Below are 17,943 nucleotides of genomic sequence, written 5' to 3'. Positions count from 1 at the left end.
TTAACTCACCTTAAAGAAATCTTTTTGACAGTCTGTTGTAAGAGTTGATACAAGTTGCTGGAAGAATTGTTTGATATCTGAAATTTCTTTATTAGCAAGACCCATGAGTCGTTTCTCAACAGGTATGTTTCGCTTTTCTGCATAGGTCACCACCTTGTCGAAAGTTATCTAAAAGAGAAATTACCATACAATCATTTCATCTGTGACCTTTGAAAGTGAACTGTTACAATGACTCGATCTTGCTAAGAAACGTGTTAAACAGTCGAATTCTCAAAAGTAATTTGTGAGTAGAGAGAGAGAGAGAGAGAGAGAGAGAGAGAGAGAGAGAGAGAGAGAGAGAGAGAGAGAGAGAGAGAGAGAGAGAGAGAGAGAGAGAGAGAGAGAGAGAGAGAGAGAGAGAGAGAGAGAGAGAGAGACTTAATTCAAAAGAATAAGGATCTAATAAGTCGTTACTCAAAGTTTCACGCTTCGAGCGATCTTCAGACAACTAAATTGGGATTGTCAAAATCGGTAAATCGGTACATACACTTAATGTTTGTATGTATATATTGCCTAACAAGGTGGCTGGAGTAAACTATTCCTTCCGGGGGTTTACTTCTATAGTTGCGAGTATATATATATATATATATATATATATATATATATATATATATATATATATATATATATATATATATATATATATATATATATATATATATATATATATATATATATATATATATATATATATAGTGATTATATAGTTCTTAGTACAAGGCACAGACCTTAAAACACTTTACTCCTGTGTACATTTCCCTTGTGCTCTATTTAAATTAGCTTGTTGGAGGTCAAATTTAAAGGACAACTTTTTTTAATGCACTTGATAATATAGGGGAGCTACTTGAACGGAGTCTATGTATTACAGTTTTTGAATTATGAAGTAAATATTAATTTTCAACTACAAATATGACCGCCATTCGGTCATATTTACATGTCTCCTATGACATGTCATCTATGCGACAGTTTTTATATTTGGATATTGCACGCGAGAGAAATTGCGTACTATGGATTGACGAACGCAAGTACGTAGCACGGATACACACACATACACATACACGTACACATACACATACACATACACATACACATACACATACACGTACACATACACATACACATACACATACACGCGCACACACATATACACATACATGTACACGTACACGTACGGACGGAGCCTATTGTAATACCCCGTCCATACATTTCACTTATGATTATAGTATTACACTTTTTTCATTCTTGACAATGGAAGTACTATAACTGTACAATCCAGCTGCGAGTGAAGAGAGTTTGAACCAAAGGACAACCCACCTTGTCATCTTTATCAAAGGGTAGTTTTTTTACTGCAGATGACGGATTCCAGTTTACTCCAAACAAGATTGTACCTTGTTCATTGCTAAGTGATCCATTAACATTTGCCTGTAGGGAATACAGAAATGTTATGTATACAACGCTAGGCAAATGACAATATTATTATCATGAGTTTGTTGCAAAACTGAAAAGATACTATGACACATTGCGTCTACATTGGGCTGGGGTCAGACTTTACGGCGGGGGGGGGGGGTCGCTGGGGAGAAATTTGGGGGTCGTGAAAATTGAGGGTTCAAAGGGAGCATGAACATTATGATGATCTGAAAGGGGGGTCCGGAAATATTTTGCTCATAATTTGAACCAAATTAAACCTTAGGAGCAGTTGTTTACCATAAAAAAAATGTCTCGCAATTTCTTCTAACACCTATATTCCGTGATGAGTTGGATGACAGCCTTGCGATAATTAATATTACGCTATTGATGATGATGCAATTATCACAATAGAGAATACATTTTGAATAAAACATGATTGAATTCAGGATTTTAGCATTTTTCATGGTCGCCTACATTTTGAGACTGAAGGGTCGCTGGTGAGCCAGTCAATGTGAAAATATAGTCACAACTTCAAGTTCATGTACATGTACTTGAAATAAGTATTTTGTGTCAGTCAAACTGTTATGACAAACAAAATTCCAACTATCAATATGAGTGTGAAAAAATATGTATGTGTACCATGAAACTACAAGACTTACAAATTAGTGCTATATCTAACTACATTTCATTTTGAGATTCTTGTGTACATTGGGTTAATAATATTTTTTTAGAATATCCCACAGAAATTTGAAATGACCAAGAATAATGATTCAGAAAGTCTCAGGACACCATGTCCCATTTATTGAAAAGGCTGCCTGTAACATTATAGCACATGACCTAGAAATTATAAATTAAAATGTTAATAATGTAGTCAAATGTTTGATATTCTAACATTATTATGTACTGCGAATAGGAAAAGTACATACATCTTTCAAGGCTTCCTGAAGGTCACGTCTTGCGATGGCAAAAGATTGGTCCATAGCACAAGTATTCAATACCTTCATAAATGCACAAAACGCCTCAATACGTGGTTTTGCTTCGGTAGTATTCGGATCTTTCGGACATTTCCTTCAAAGAGACCAACCACAATATATGAAACAGCTTTTTTATGTCGCAGTATGTTAGTCATTTTAACACACTGACATATATGGTAACGTATGCAATCACCATTGGTTCAAAGCATCACCAACGATGAGTTGAATGCACTTGAGAGAGTCGTTCGGACAGCATAGAAAATCAGTGTGTAGGTATGCGCGTTTCCAATGAACATTAATTGGTCATTTGCATAATTAGTGGTTTTTAGTAATAAGTCTATATCTTAAGAACGCAAACTTCAAATTCAATGTAATGTGGTACATTTGTTAACCATGACAAAGGGCATATATGACGTGTATATTTTGTTGATGTAGCTGCTTATAGTTTTAATTAATAATTTGCATAATTAATGATTTGTAGTAATTAGGCTATATCTTAAGTATCCACACTTCAAATTCCACAACATTTGGTACATACATCAACCATAATAAGCACACATATCCTATAAAGTCTGTTGGTATAATGTTTACTTTTAATGAGTAATTTGCATATTTAATGATATTTGGTAATTAGCCATATTTATGCAAGCTACAAATTTCACATAGATTGGTAACCATACCAATCATAACAATGCATTCATCCTGTAAAGCCTGATGACATAGCTTTTAGTTTTAATGGTCGATTTGAATATTTAATGATATTCGGTAATGGCGATATCTTAAGAATGCACACTTAAAATGCCACAGAATTTGGTACTCACATCAACCATGACAAAGCACACATATCCTACAAAGCCTATTTGTTTTAATTTTAGTTTTTAGTAATTTGAAGAAGTAATGATTTTCGATATTTAGGGAATATCTTTAAAAATGCAAACTTCAAATATCAAATTAGTATTGATGATAAAGAAGTACATGTCATGATATGTCCTTTAAAGCTTGTTGATGTAGCTTATAATCTTAATGACTGTGTTGCATAATCATTTATATTTTTCGATAATTTAAACTCCAAATTCCATATAAGTTCATGTGATTAATTTTTTCCAATTAAGGGGTACATCGTGTATAATACCTATAGCTCAGAATTTTGCCTTCCAACAATGCAATAAAAATGTATTGCTTTGCCCTTAGAGTTTAAATCTGGTATATATTGGCATTTAGGTTCACTTGTTTCTTGATGTACGAGAACTTGAAGAAGGAAACCAATATTAAAATGTACACGTTTTAGAATGTAAGAATTCAGACAATACTGACAAATGACTTGAATATGGACCGAGTAATAACCATGTAAAAGTACATTGTTAAATTTAATATTGGTCTCGGTCTCATGAGAAACACTATATTCTCAAACCGTAATATCACCTCGCCAACTTAGTATCTGGTCGTACAGGGGATTTTCCGTCGCTCGCAACCAAGTATTCATGAAACAAACCATCTCCAAATGGAGAACACTGCAGAAAGACAAGTCAATCGTATCAAAAGAATTTTACTCTTCAAAGAGAGAGAGAGAGAGAGAGAGAGAGAGAGAGAGAGAGAGAGAGAGAGAGAGAGAGAGAGAGAGAGAGAGAGAGAGAGAGAGAGAGAGACAGACAGACAGACAGACAGACAGACAGACAGACAGACAGACAGACAGACAGACAGACAGCAGACAGACAGACAGACAGACAGACAGACAGACAGACAAGAGGGAGAGGGAGAGAGTGACAGTGAGAGAGATAACAGCTGATTAAAATAACTCATTTCTCAGTTCAGTATTGTCAGTCAATCTGTTCACAAGATACAAAATTAATTATCTTTACTTAAATCATGAATGTATACCTATCTCTCTTGTACCTAACTGTAACTGAACACTGGTATCACATTATTGCCATATCATGTACACCATATATATTTGAAGTGCTGGAATTTAAATTACCAATGTGACAGTTTGGAATTTATTGACAAACTGAATTAGAAACACTTACCAATACCACACCGAGTGTTTTTGGATTGCGTTTTTCGAACCTATCGTTGTTGCGTTCGATGATGCTTTTCAAAGATAAGTCTTCTGATTTTAGGAATAAATTATCTTCTTTTTCCATTGACAACCACCAGCCTATAATTTAAAATATTTCAAATATTGGAAGCATTGCCATTCAAAGGGAAAATATTTGGTTTTGAGACTGTGCCTATTGTTTCAGTCAGTTTATACAAAAAAGTGGTATCAATAGTCAGGCGATGGATATATGGACCAAACAATTTCAACTTAAGGATATCAAATAACCGAGCATTGATTATGCTATTAATTAGCTTATACAAGTTTTAGCCATTACCTCTCCCCAAAAACAAACGTTTGTACAATGTGTACCAAAGATCGTAAGAATTGACAACACCGCTTTTAAAAAATCTTTGACAAAAAACAATGGTACATGTGTGTTTTTATTCAACAAAGTTCATTAAATATAAAAAAAAACACACCAAAAAACTACATTGTATGACATAGACATATTGACATACAGGCAGACGGACGGACGGACAGATGGACAGACAGACATAGACTGGGGTCAGAATTTAGGACGGGGGGGCGCTGGGGAGAAATTGGGGGGGGGGGTCATGAAAAATTCTGGCCCCAGCCTTACCTTGGCGTTTGCAAAATTGTACACTTCATTTATCTCCATGCAGTTAATTATGAGGCAGTCAATATCCAAGCAAATGTGTGCGTTTGCCAAAATATCTCTATAGGTAAGTTAAAGCGTAGGTAATATAGCCATACAGTTGTATAATAATGTATTTGACTCGAGTAAAATTGGGTTTTGAAGACAATTTTAAAGTACACTATGGCTTTTAATGTGTATGCTTTGAAATTTTATGCCATTAAATTGCCCCCTACATGTCCCTATATTTTTTTTAAAGCCCTTACTGGGGGAGGGGGCAATACCCTCCCACGCCCTCCCCACTAGCTATCATGGGAATGTTGTTTCTTCCCCGAATCGAGATTGAAGGATAAAACCCTGCTGACCAAGTATCTCCAAGTATGCCATTAAACTATGTGTAGCCGGGGGGGGGGGGGGGGGGGGGGCTATGAACATTCTTAAGACTACGAAAAAAATGTGAGCGCACGAAAGGGGCTGCTATTTTTTTGACAAACACAATTTCTCCCCCCCCCCCCTCTTTCCGTAAATTCTGACCCCAGACTTATCGGAGGTAACATTTAATCAAAGGACAATTATCACAATACACCCTCTTTTACTTATCAAACCACGGCCGATAGAATGTTTATATCTTACCGTCATAACATCTAACTGGGTAGTTATCCAACACTCCGCCATCCACAAACAAATCTTGATGATTCCCGGAAGAAGCTTTCACAGCTTCAAAGACCACTGGAAAACAATAATATAATGAAATTACATGCATTTCCATTTGGTATGCACTTCCATTGAAATGAATACTTCTGTGTGTGTGTGTGTGTGTGTGTGTGTGTGTGTGTGTGTGTGTGTGTGTCTGTCAGTCTGTCTGTCTTTGCGCGTGGCTAGATGTATGTGTGTCTATCTTTGTTCATCTTTCTGCTTTGCATGATTCATTTGTTTTGCAAGTGTCTGTGTGTTAACGTGTTGGCATGTGTGCATGTAGTGTGAGATCGCATTCATCGTGTGAAGGAATCGTCATTTTTACACAAATCTAAAAACAAATCTCAAAAAGCACTTGCCAAGTTGGTATAAAATTAGGCTTGATGTTTCCTAAAATTCGAAGAAAAACATCTATATTTCTGAGAATGTATCAACCCCTAAAATCTCAGGCTTGAATGAAAGCTATCATATTATACAGCCATGGACGTTGACCATTCTGAACGACTTCAATTACGTGTGTGTTAAGACAAGGATCATCCTCATTTACAGACAAACAAACAAACAAACAAACAAACAAACAAACAAACAAACAAACAAACAAACAAACAGACAAACAAACAAACAAACAAACAAACAAACAAACAGACAGACAGACAGACAGACAGACCTGGTATGGACATAGACATCCTTACAGCACGTCGTATAGATTCGTGAGGCGTAGTTTTAACGTGATAGTACTCGCTAGTCATTAAATTCACGTTGGTAACCATAATGCACAGTTCTTTACCATATGCCATGTACAGCTGGAATAAAAAATATCCCTTTGCGGATGAATTCACCACTCTAAAGACGATGACGATAAACACCCATGAGCAGTTGTTATTGTAACGTGCATACTCTTAATAATGATTTGATAAGTTTTTACATCATTACTCTAAATAAATCAAATTGCAAGTAAAAATTGTGGTTTTCTTTCAAGCTTAACTCTTATTAATACATATTCTCGTTCAACTCTCGCATCTCCCTATTTCATTTCCAACATCTCATACATTGGTATTAATGAGGTTGTTAGAATGAAGAAGTTGCTTCATACCTCTCTGAAAGTTAAGTCTTTCTTTCCAGTTATATCTTGTATCACTTTGCCAAGCCATTTGTAAATTCGGTGACCGGAATTCCATCCATAACGATGAGTCAATTTGCAAATATTGGGTAAAACACAACAACATTGTCCAATGCACGAAGGATTGTCTACAGAGAAACAATATCATGTACAACTTCAACGCGATCCCCTAAATTGTTTCATTAACCCATTAAATGCTGAAATCCTATTTTTAGGTAGTAATTGCATAGATTTACTGGACTCTCTTTGAAGGTTAATGATAAGGTGTGTGTAGACTATTTGTATAAATAGTATCTGACTGTATTCCTCGAAACTAGTGTGAATGCAGGCCAAACATGCTCAAACACTGGATATTCATACTGACAACAAGTCTGCAAAGATTGAATAGCTACACGATGCCGAATCGCAGGGTGACAAAACACGTATAAATTACAAGGGAGAGGGCCAGGGGAAGTGGGATGGGTCAGTTTTGAACATTAAAATCTCACGAGCAGTCGTTTTAAATTTGAATATAGTAGAAAAGCGTTGGATGTAAAATGGTTCCATCCATCCATCCATCCATCTATCAATCTATCTATCTATTCTATTCGGATTATTTTGTGTCATGTAAAATCATTCAACACCAAAATTAGTGATGGTATTTAAAATTGGAGTTGGGTTTGATGTTTTAATGTCCAGTGGTGTTTAAGCCACAGACAGAGACAGATCACAGACACAGACCATAGATACTTTCCTACCTTTGGTGGCGCTACACTATTAAATTTAAAATAGTATCACGGTCACGGTATTTGGAGTGTGATATGCACAGACAGACACGTTAACAGTCGAATGAACACATCATTACCATCTCATTAATCATTTACTATGTGTGTACAATTGTACTTTTATGATAAGGTTATGGAGACTCATTTCAAAGTGTTTTCTGGAACCCTTACCAACAGCCATCTTCTCCATGTTTAGTTTATAGATAATACTGGAGATCTGCTCAGGGTTATATCCAACTGCTAGTAGACACGCTACAATAGCACCAGCACTGGCACCACCATAACGTTTCAATGTTTGCCAAATCCCAACTTTCTCTAAGACCTGAATTAAACGAATTAAACCGAAAATTAAGACCTTGTAGAAGAAATATAACGGAAATATCATTAAAAACCGATATATAACAATACTACATTTGTGTATTTGGAGTTCAAATGTCTGAATGTCTAAGGGAGTTTTATCCGAGGGTTTTGAACGTTTTGTTACAGGTAGACAGTTTCATTTACCTTTAATACTCCTGCGTACGCGATGCCCTTTGTCCCACCACCTTCCAAGACGAGGTTTTCGAATGAATAGTCATGTGATGTTATCTCCTTGTATTCATCGGTGAATATCTCTTCCTCATTAAATATTCCTTTAAGAGGTCCTCTCAAAAACAAACTTGTTGTCATGGCTTCTTGGCAATCTTAATCTGAGATATAACGGTTATCAGTGCATAGATTACATGGTGAAATGCTGAGCTCTCTCTCTCTCTCTCTCTCTCTCTCTCTCTCTCTCTCTCTCTCTCTCTCTCTCTCTCTCTCTCTCTCTCTCTCTCTCTCTCTCTCTCTCTCTCTCTCTCGCGCGCGCGGGGGCTAGGGTAAAATTAATTTGGTCCAAAAAAGTACGCAGACCCCCCCCCCCTTCGCGCTCTCAAAATAATTCATGCCCCCTCCCGAAATGAAGGTGACACTTAGCCATCAGGGTTTTCTCCTTCAATCTTAATTCTGGGCAGAAACAGCATCCCCCATGATAGCTAGTAGGGAGGGTATGGTGGGTGGGGGGGGGGGGCTGTGAAAAAAAATAAGATCAAAATGATTATTGTTATCCTGCATTGAACTGTTGATCCGCCCCTAAAACAGCTTCTTTGACTGCAGCTGACAATGCGCCATCTCATCCGGAATAAGATTAATTGAAAAGTCGTGATGTCTCTATGACTATGTGTGACGTGTTTGTTTATGCCGCCAAACACCATACCTCTAATTCAACCAATGGATCAGGGTGTGTTGAATGCAACCACGTTTCGCTACAAGGAGAAAATGCACTGACACTGCTATCATATTCTGAAATATATCTCGGGATATTTTATCATATTCTGAAACATCGCGGGACACGAGGGAAAATGCTGCGGAAAGTCGCCATAACAGCTGCAGACGTCGACATTATCCCGCTCAATGATTGTGTGATGGGCAGTCACATTGGAAGATGCGTACTACACTGTAGGGGAATCATGGAACGGACTTTTGACAGACACCCTTCGAAATGCACTCTTGTTGTTGTTGTTACTGTTGCTGCTGCTGCTGCTGCTGTTGTTGTTGTTGTTGTTGTTGTTGTTGTTGTTGTTGTTGTTGTTGTTGTTTACATGTGACCATGTCTGTGTGTAAGTAGGTATGGTATGAAAATGACCTAATTCAGCCCAGACGCCTAAGTTCGAATCGTGTATCCGAACTGATTACATATACGAACTTCGATATACCGTTAAACTATGAGACTAGTCTATTTAGAACTGGTGGAATATTCAACACAATTACCTTTAAAGTAACTTTCGTGAGATATATCTCAAAATGCACTAGCTAAATTTTTTGACCAGCATTTCAGGCTGTTATTTTTTTCCTATAACGGATATATCTATAAATATATATATAACTAGAATTATCCTGCAAAATTATTTTGTTTCAAAACAACATGTTGCCAACTAAATGTAGTTACACACATTCAGATCGAACTTACCTAATCAGTTCCTTCTACGGCCGGGAAGCAATCTTAAATGTCGTCTTGTTTGTCTCTTGTTGTTATGTGGAGACGTGTACACAGATCCCTGTCGCGGATCACTGGCTTAATTTATGAGGGACCACGTGATGCCTTATGGAATGGGATTTTTACCAGACGCCACTGGCTACCAATGGTAATGGACAAACTTGATTAAGCTTTAGTAAACAGCCTATAAACAGTAATGGGGAATTTGCATAAATAACGAGTTTTTCGTAATTAGGCGATATCTTATTAGTACATTTTTTTTAATATTGTAAATAAATTGATTTTAACAGAGCGCACGTGCCCTATTGACCTTGTTAATGTATTTTTAAAAAAATATTAATTGTTAATTTGCATAATTAAATGGGATTGAACCATCACCCTCAACAAATATCATGTGTCATAAGTGATTTAACCACTCCGCCACTAATCAGGTAGTTCGTATGTACATATGGCAAGATCATAACAAAGGAACTGGCCTTCTGGGCTCGTCTCAAGCTAGTTTTTGGAAGAATTTTGGCTGGTATTTTAGTATTTGAAACTATTTTCTCATTCTTCTAATTATACATTATCACTGAGCACAACTGTGCATAATTGTGTCGATAATAACACTGACTTGACTTTATTTTCATGTGCTGCCATTTGCTCATTGTACACACCCAAGAGTTGCGTGACTACCTGATTGGTTAGGAAGCAGTGGCGGAAAATTAAAATACCCGGATGGTTGAAACATTTAGGAAATAGGTGAGGAGGATGAACCAAATCGATTTCTTAATCATCGATTTCAACGATCTCATTCGATTCCATGAAAGGTCAAGAAGGGACTGAATCAGTGAGTGATGGTAAAGTATATCATGTACCCGATATTCCTTTCGCCATGACGTCGTTTGTGTGTATGTATGTATGTATGTATGTATGTATGTATGTATGTATGTATGTATTTATGTATGTATGTATGTATGTATGTATGTACGTATGTATGTATGTATGTATGTATGTATGTATGTATGTATGTATGTATGTATGTATGTATGTATGTATGTATGTATGTATGTATGTATGTATGTATGTATGTATGTATGTATGTATGTACGTACGTACGTACGTGTGTGTGCGTGCGTGCGTGCATGCATGCATGCATGTATGTATGTATGTATGTATGTATGTATGTATGTATGTATGTATGTATGTATGTATGTATGTATGTATGTATGTATATACCCATATAAGCTTCCGTGCAAAAACATCACGTGTTATATATAATCCCACTTGATCAATGCTAGTTTTACGTCATAATACTCCGAGTATGATTTCGTCGACTGCAGTAATACAAATTCGAGCGGGAAGTGAGAATTTGACAATCCACGGAATCATACGAGGAGCATTATGACGTAAAACTAACAAGGTAATAGAATTAAATGCATTTTTTTTTGTTTTTTATGTAAAACTTTCCCAATTTGTTCTCAAAGTGCTTTACAATTATTACCACTGGCACGGATTTCCCATTGTAGCCTTTATAAGCACGTGGGATTAAAGGACTAACATGGCAACCTCTATCCTACCAGGTGCCTAATTATACAGCCGGATTGACTGAGACACACCGTACAGTTGTGCTTGAAATCTTGACAATCTAATCATTTACGTGCACCCATCATGACGCCACAAATAAAAGTACCTCTTCATGTGACTCGTACCACCCAAGGATGTATGCGAAGTAATGTTAGCATTTACCAGTTTTGAAAGTGATCGTAGCATAGAATGGCAGGAACAGATCATTCTGAACATGTAGTTGAGAATAATAAAAAAAAGTTCGGTAAACAGCTGCAGTGGTGATTCGGGTTTTTAATCTGTCCTAATTGACGTCACACAGGTGAATATTTGCACGTGTTTATGTGATAACATATATAGTACAGGACCATTCGACGGCCATGACATGTGAATAGGTAGGTTTGACAGGTGCAGGAAAGGAACGAGGTACTGGGTACGGATATAGAAATATCTAATAACCATTATTACCATATATGTATCTCAATTGTTGAAATAATAAAACACAGATGATATACGAATGGACAATATGTGTAATTTTCTTTTAATCAACATTACGGAATTCACAGACATTTGGCATGCCAAGATAAGCTTACCCTACAATCTAACGATATCGCCCAAATGACTGAAAGTTACTAAACTTTGAGATCAAAGGTTTACTATTGTGATTTCAAATTTTCTGTCCACTTTTCTCTCTCAAGATTTAAGATTTAGTATAATGTGCGGGTCCTCAAGGAGACACGTCCGACAATCCAAAATCTAAAGACTACAGGAATTCTTATATTTACCAAACGGATTATGATAGTGCAACTGATATAACTACATGTGGTTAGACGTTATTACATGTATAAATACCCAATCCTCATCTATCCACTTATGAATATTTGACAATGTAATAGACTCGTGTAAAGTTCGAAGATTTTGAGGAAGAAGTGGTAACAAAGAAGGATTTAAAGTAGATAGTAGAGATTTAGATATATAAAATCATTCTCACATTCTGCAATTAGTGCCTACTCAATAATCAACTACTCAACGTTTAGTCCATGATGCAAGCGATAATCTATGATCAAGGCTGGCATCCCTCGAATCAATCAATCAGTAAAACAAACAAACAAAGAAACAAACAAACAAACAAACAAACACTCAATCAATCAAATAAATGAAGACATTCTAGATGGCGAAAAGTTAGAAGACAGTCACATTAAAGTTGATTTACATTGCCTAATGCCAAGAGCATTTTTATTCTGATTACAATTATAGTTTGATGCTTTGGAAATTCTTTCTCTCCATGTTTTCCATATATTTCAAATTTTCTAAGCTATCACGAATTCTGGATTAATGTCAAGAAGACAATTAGTCTAATGTATAATTCTAGTATTGTCAAAGGGATAGGAAAACATTTCGTGATTCGTTGGTTGCATTGTACATACTACTCGGATACAATGCTTTCGTTGCTTTTCACCTTCACTAATTTTTCACCACTTGACATATCAGCTTGTTTGGCTTGATCCTGTGGCTTCTGGTTTATGATATCCTCCACAACACCTATCGCGGCCTTTACACCTAGCTGTGTATTCACCTAGTATACGCGTCTTAAAACTTTCATTTATACATGTACATCTTCACTACATATAGGTAAGTAACATGTATTTTAGACAGTTAGCTTATTCTATACCTTCACTAAGTCTTCAGTTTGCCTGGCTTGATCCTGTGCTTTCTTCTTTATGTAATCCTCCAAAAAATCTATCGTGGCCTTTGCACCTTGCTGTGTATTTAATGAAACACAAGTGGTACGTATTCAAGAAGGATAGGTCTCAAAAATGTTGAAAATAGACATTTAATCCAAATAATGCAACCCTCATAATACTGCTACAAGAGAGCGAACACATTCGACCCTCCAAAGTATGAAATTACTTTTTACACCTGGTGTTCACCTAGTGCATTAGCCAATGTAATTAGCATTCATTTATGCAAATTATGATAATAAGCATTTTCTTATCGTTCATAATATCTACTCTTAATGAATTCTGTTATGAATATTCAAAGGTTTTAAAGAGGTGTGTGTTAAAATATAACCGCTGAGCTCTCTATCTTAGTCACATCTTCCTGTGCAAACCCTACAAAGTGGAAATTTACACGGACAGCACCACTGATTGGATAATGGCATTAAAAAGCTGTAACCATCTGTCAAATAGCTGGTAACCTAACATAACATGAAAATGACACAATCTAGAGATTTAGGAGCCTGACATATACTATTATCAATACGGGGTATCGATTTTCGTAAGGTCCACTATAATTTTGGTAGAAATTAGAAACATTAGCATAATTACCTCAACAGCAAATTCTTTGTCTTTGACCTCCATGTCGAAATCTAACGTTCCAATATAATCAACGTTCACTATGATAGAACGTTTCACGTCTTGTACCTGAAAAGCGTTTCATCACATTAATATTTCAAGAATAGGTAGCTCCAGGAAATAAAGGTATTTTCACAAACTTTGGGTTCTGGATAGTCATTTCTTGATTTCATATCACAAAATTGCTCCTTCAGTGATATACCATTGTACCATGGGTCTTAGCAGATATAAATATTAATAACTGAGATAAATATTGAATATTCATGACTCCTGAAAGCTTATTTAATTTTGTTCAGATAAATAGTCAGTCAAATGGGAAATAAGCGCTTAATAATTAATTGACTTTCATTTTTTATATTCAAGATTGATCATACCTCGAAATGCAATCTTTGAGTGTTAGTCAGCATCATACTTGTCAACCTTCCCAGATATGTTCGAAAGCCTCGAATTTCTTTGCGTGCATGGCCATAAAATTTACATTTTGCATCAAGTCCATGTTTCTCAGCAAATGTCACCAATCTGTCAAATGTTAACTTTAGAAGAAGGAAATGAGTAATTGACTTTCAACATAGTAATCTATATATCGCTTCTTCTCTTTGTACATAAGAAACATGATCATATGTTAGGAGGTAATATTCCAAATCTGGCGAAAACAGAAGAAATTCCCGTGAACAGCATTTATTTTGACTTAATTTTGCCTAGATTGCAATGAATAAATATTGTGTTAGTCAAAATAGCATTAAGTTCTATACAATACCTCTTCGTGATCATCAACTGTCAACTTGTCAAGTACAGACGACACATCCCAGTCTTCGCCAAACAGAAGTACGGCTTGTTTCCTTTTACATTCGTTGTCTTTTATTGTCTAGAAGAAATTGTTAAATAAGAATTCACATAGTTCAAGTATTACCATTCCAAATTTCGTAATCATTGCTGCATAACTTTATTATACACTTCCCGCTCCTCAATGCAATACATACCTGTAATGCGGTCTCCAGGCATTTTCTGTCAATTGCCACGGCGTCCTCGCGACCAGAGTCTTTCAAACTTTCCATTAAAGCCTCAATCAATGTATTGGAAGCTTCCAACAGTTTTGGCTCATCAATGTTAATCTTAGACGTAGATCGGTTTTCTCTTTCTGTCTGCTCTCTGAAATACAAGTGAGAGGGGTATTAATTTAAGGCTCGCACGTGAAAGCGCCATGTAAAGTATATGTAATACGAAATTAACGACATTACTATATATCTATCATATTTTCGCGTGTAAGTGTATGTAAGCACGCACACGCTTTAATAAGATATTTTAAGTATAGATAGGTCAATGAAACGTCGCTATTTTGCTGGTGCGAGTAGAATTAGTCATACAACCATATATTTGCAATTGAACAATAACCACATTAGACTGACCTTGCTAATTTTGTGTCGGGTCTTTTTGGGATTGGGTCTTTCAGAGTAATACTCGAATTGAATACACCTTCAGCTCCTTTGGCACACTGCGAAAAAAAGCAATCTTCAATATTACACCATTCAAAAATGTATCATGTGATATTGACACGCTAGTTGTTGTTGTCGATGTTTTGTTGCCGTTATTGTTGTTGTTGTTGTTGTTGTTGTTGTTGTTGTTGTTGTTGTTGTTGTTGTTGGTGGTGGTGGTGGTGGTGGTGGTGGTGGTGGTGGTGGTGGTGGTGGTGGTGGTGGTGGTGGTGGTGGTGGTGGTGCAAATGATGGGTTGGTTGCTGTAAGTATGGTGCTGTGATTCAAATACTATTTCAACACTCGATTATCTCGTATGAATCTACTTGTAGCCCCGTGTTTAAAGGTATTATCAGTGACCCAGACTCGTAGAGGCGTTACCCATCCTCGGTGGTGACATCTGGGTAACCGAGACTACTTTATGATCTGACAGCTAGTTTTTATAAATTTTAAAAAGATAAACACTAAAATGTAATCAGAAACTAATCTGCGTTGCCAAAGAGTGCTAGAAGCTCGAAACTAAGTGGGGGTTTCTAATTGATAGATACCCTAGAATGTTTGCCATAATGTCATTTTTACATCATGGACATATTTTTTTCTGACACCTGTACCAGTAGCCTGTAAAGTGCGACATGTCCTGCCAACCTACCAGATACCACGAAGTTCCTTGCAGTCTATTATACCAGTTGTGTGACGTAGTTCAACGTATTTAAGTACTTGAAATTACATATAGTATGCATATTTCAAACAAAGACAAGGACAAAGACCGTAAAGATAGAATCTGTGCCCCTTTTAAGATGTGTTGTGTACCACTTATTTCAGTCTGTTGTTTACAACACTGAAACTTGAATCTCTGATTATTCAAATGACCTTACCAGAAGGACACCAATTGTTTTGTTATTCTTTATTCCAAATCTATCTTTGCGATGTGCTATCATGCCTATCTCAGTCAATGGCTGTAGTTTGGTCAAAAAGTTATTTCTAATCGCCATTGATAACCACCAACCTGGAATAACACATACAACAATAACAAGTTTAAACTTTTAATTCACATTTATAGCCATTCCTTCATTATGAATGGCGTTAATATATATCATTGTTATTACATGTACATGTATATAGAAAATAACATTTAAAAAAATCAACGACATTAACAAACATTAATTGGTATGATATGCAATCACTATCAGATATATTAGTAACCAGTCCCGTAATATAACCATACTGCCATGATAAGGGTCTTCCTCTTTCTAATGACTGACGACATGATCAACGCAATTTCCCAGGAACAAAATAGGATATGTAACGGCTGTACAATCACTAAAGCTATCGATATACAGGTGTGACAATAATGTAAATTTAAAAAACACAAAAACATTTCAAATTAATAATTAACACCAAGAAAAGTCCACGTAGAAGTATTTCTCCTTCTAATACACAAAAATACACAGAGTGACAAGACAAAGATATTATTATCATCTTCCCATAAACCCCTGCTGGCTATCCCCAAAAGACTAAACTCATTTCACGTGTAGGAGAGCTTCTTTATAAGATTTCAAAGATGAGTCGTTTGTCGAGATGCCCAAAATTATATCATGTAAGTTGATAACAGTAATCAGTATAAGTGTTTTGAAGGCAAAGTATATCTGAATGGACTTCTCCCATCAACAAAAAAATACTTTATACAGAAAGTCAATGCCGAATCAAATGCCATTACCCAGTGATATTATAACAGTGACTTTGAAACTGGAAGATCTGCAGCAACAAAATCTATCACCTACCATCATAACATTTGATTGGATAATTTGCCAACATTCCACCATCCACGTACAAGTCTTCATGTGCACCTGAAGAACCCTTTACAGCTTCAAAGAACACTGAATGAAATATAGTTCACAAAAATAAAATCACAACTAAAATTCCAATATGGGGAATGAAAGTCAGAAACACTTCTCTTGGAAGCTGTTATCTAGATGAATAAAATGGCTGTGAAAATCAGGTCACCAACATACATGTAATCACCATCGACACATTGCTTTGTCTTTAGCTCGAGATATAGTCGCTGATAGTCGGGTGAAAAAAGAGACAACTCTACTGATATGTACCATTGTCGCTCTTTGAATGTATTCCTATCTTGATAAGCATGACGGCTATAATGACAGATATGTATAGATGTCAGATACAGATTTAATGCCACTCCCTCCCCCAGCCCACCACTTCTAGTTGCGTCGTTTGCTGACGCCAAGATTACACGATAGCAATGTATTAAAAAGGGAACTCCTATTGGATAAAGAGTCATGAATATTCAGTGTGCATCTAATGAATAATCATATCTCCTAAGACCCGTCATGCAATGTGGTATCAGTAAAAGAACAACAGAGGAGAAAAAGAGTTTCAGTTTGGTATTTCTTGGCAACCGAGCGAGAATTATGTGATGTGAAATGCTAAAAATGACTCTCCAGGACCCAACGTTCATGATGATACCTTAATTTCTCCTTTAAGAGTAAATGGTGAAAACCTATCCTACCAGAACAATACTGATAACTCTGTTCACATTTACGACATTCTCCATGCTTGATGTATAGTATAGGTTTACCTGGAATAGACATAGACATCCTGACAGCAGTTCGTATGGATTGGTTTGGGGCGGTTTTTACGTGGAGATATTCAACAGTCATCAAACTTACATTGGTAACTACAATACATAGCTCTTTACCCTTCTCAATAAACAACTGAAAAGAAACCAAACTTTTAAAATTATTTTTTTTAAATATAGGATGACCAACTGTGTTTTACTTGTAAATTAACCATGGAAACATGAAGAATCTCTTAATAATATCGCAACCAATGTACATCAATATG

General features: G+C 36.2%; 1 protein-coding gene across 1 annotated transcript; it reads right to left on the bottom strand.

The window, feature by feature from the left end:
• Window positions 1-9,732, bottom strand: LOC144434411 (uncharacterized). Its single transcript, XM_078122862.1, has 9 exons — window positions 9,681-9,732; window positions 8,198-8,382; window positions 7,865-8,015; window positions 5,747-5,842; window positions 4,445-4,575; window positions 3,843-3,931; window positions 2,373-2,514; window positions 1,354-1,461; window positions 1-168 (listed from the first exon to the last, which is right to left on the bottom strand). Exons 2-9 carry the CDS (start codon window positions 8,360-8,362, stop codon window positions 1-3), a joined length of 1,050 nt encoding a protein of 349 aa, XP_077978988.1. The 5' UTR covers window positions 8,363-8,382; window positions 9,681-9,732.
• Window positions 9,733-17,943: the final 8,211 nt, after the last annotated feature.

The sequence above is a fragment of the Glandiceps talaboti genome, chromosome 4 (genome assembly GCF_964340395.1).
Source record: "Glandiceps talaboti chromosome 4, keGlaTala1.1, whole genome shotgun sequence".
Classification (NCBI taxonomy): Eukaryota; Metazoa; Hemichordata; class Enteropneusta; family Spengelidae; genus Glandiceps; species Glandiceps talaboti.
Note: the sequence above shows the minus strand (reverse complement) of the source record. Positions and strands in the feature narration are given on the sequence as shown.

Bases quoted from the DNA above. Each gene is read 5' to 3' on its own strand.
- LOC144434411 (XM_078122862.1), bottom strand. From the start codon at position 8,362: ATGACAACAAGTTTGTTTTTGAGAGGACCTCTTAAAGGAATATTTAAT. The intron at 4,576-5,746 runs GTAAGATATAAA...TTTAAATTATAG, and splicing joins CCCAGTTAGATGTTATGACG to GCTGGTGGTTGTCAATGGAA. The intron at 169-1,353 runs GTGGGTTGTCCT...TTTCTCTTTTAG, and splicing joins CCTTTGATAAAGATGACAAG to ATAACTTTCGACAAGGTGGT.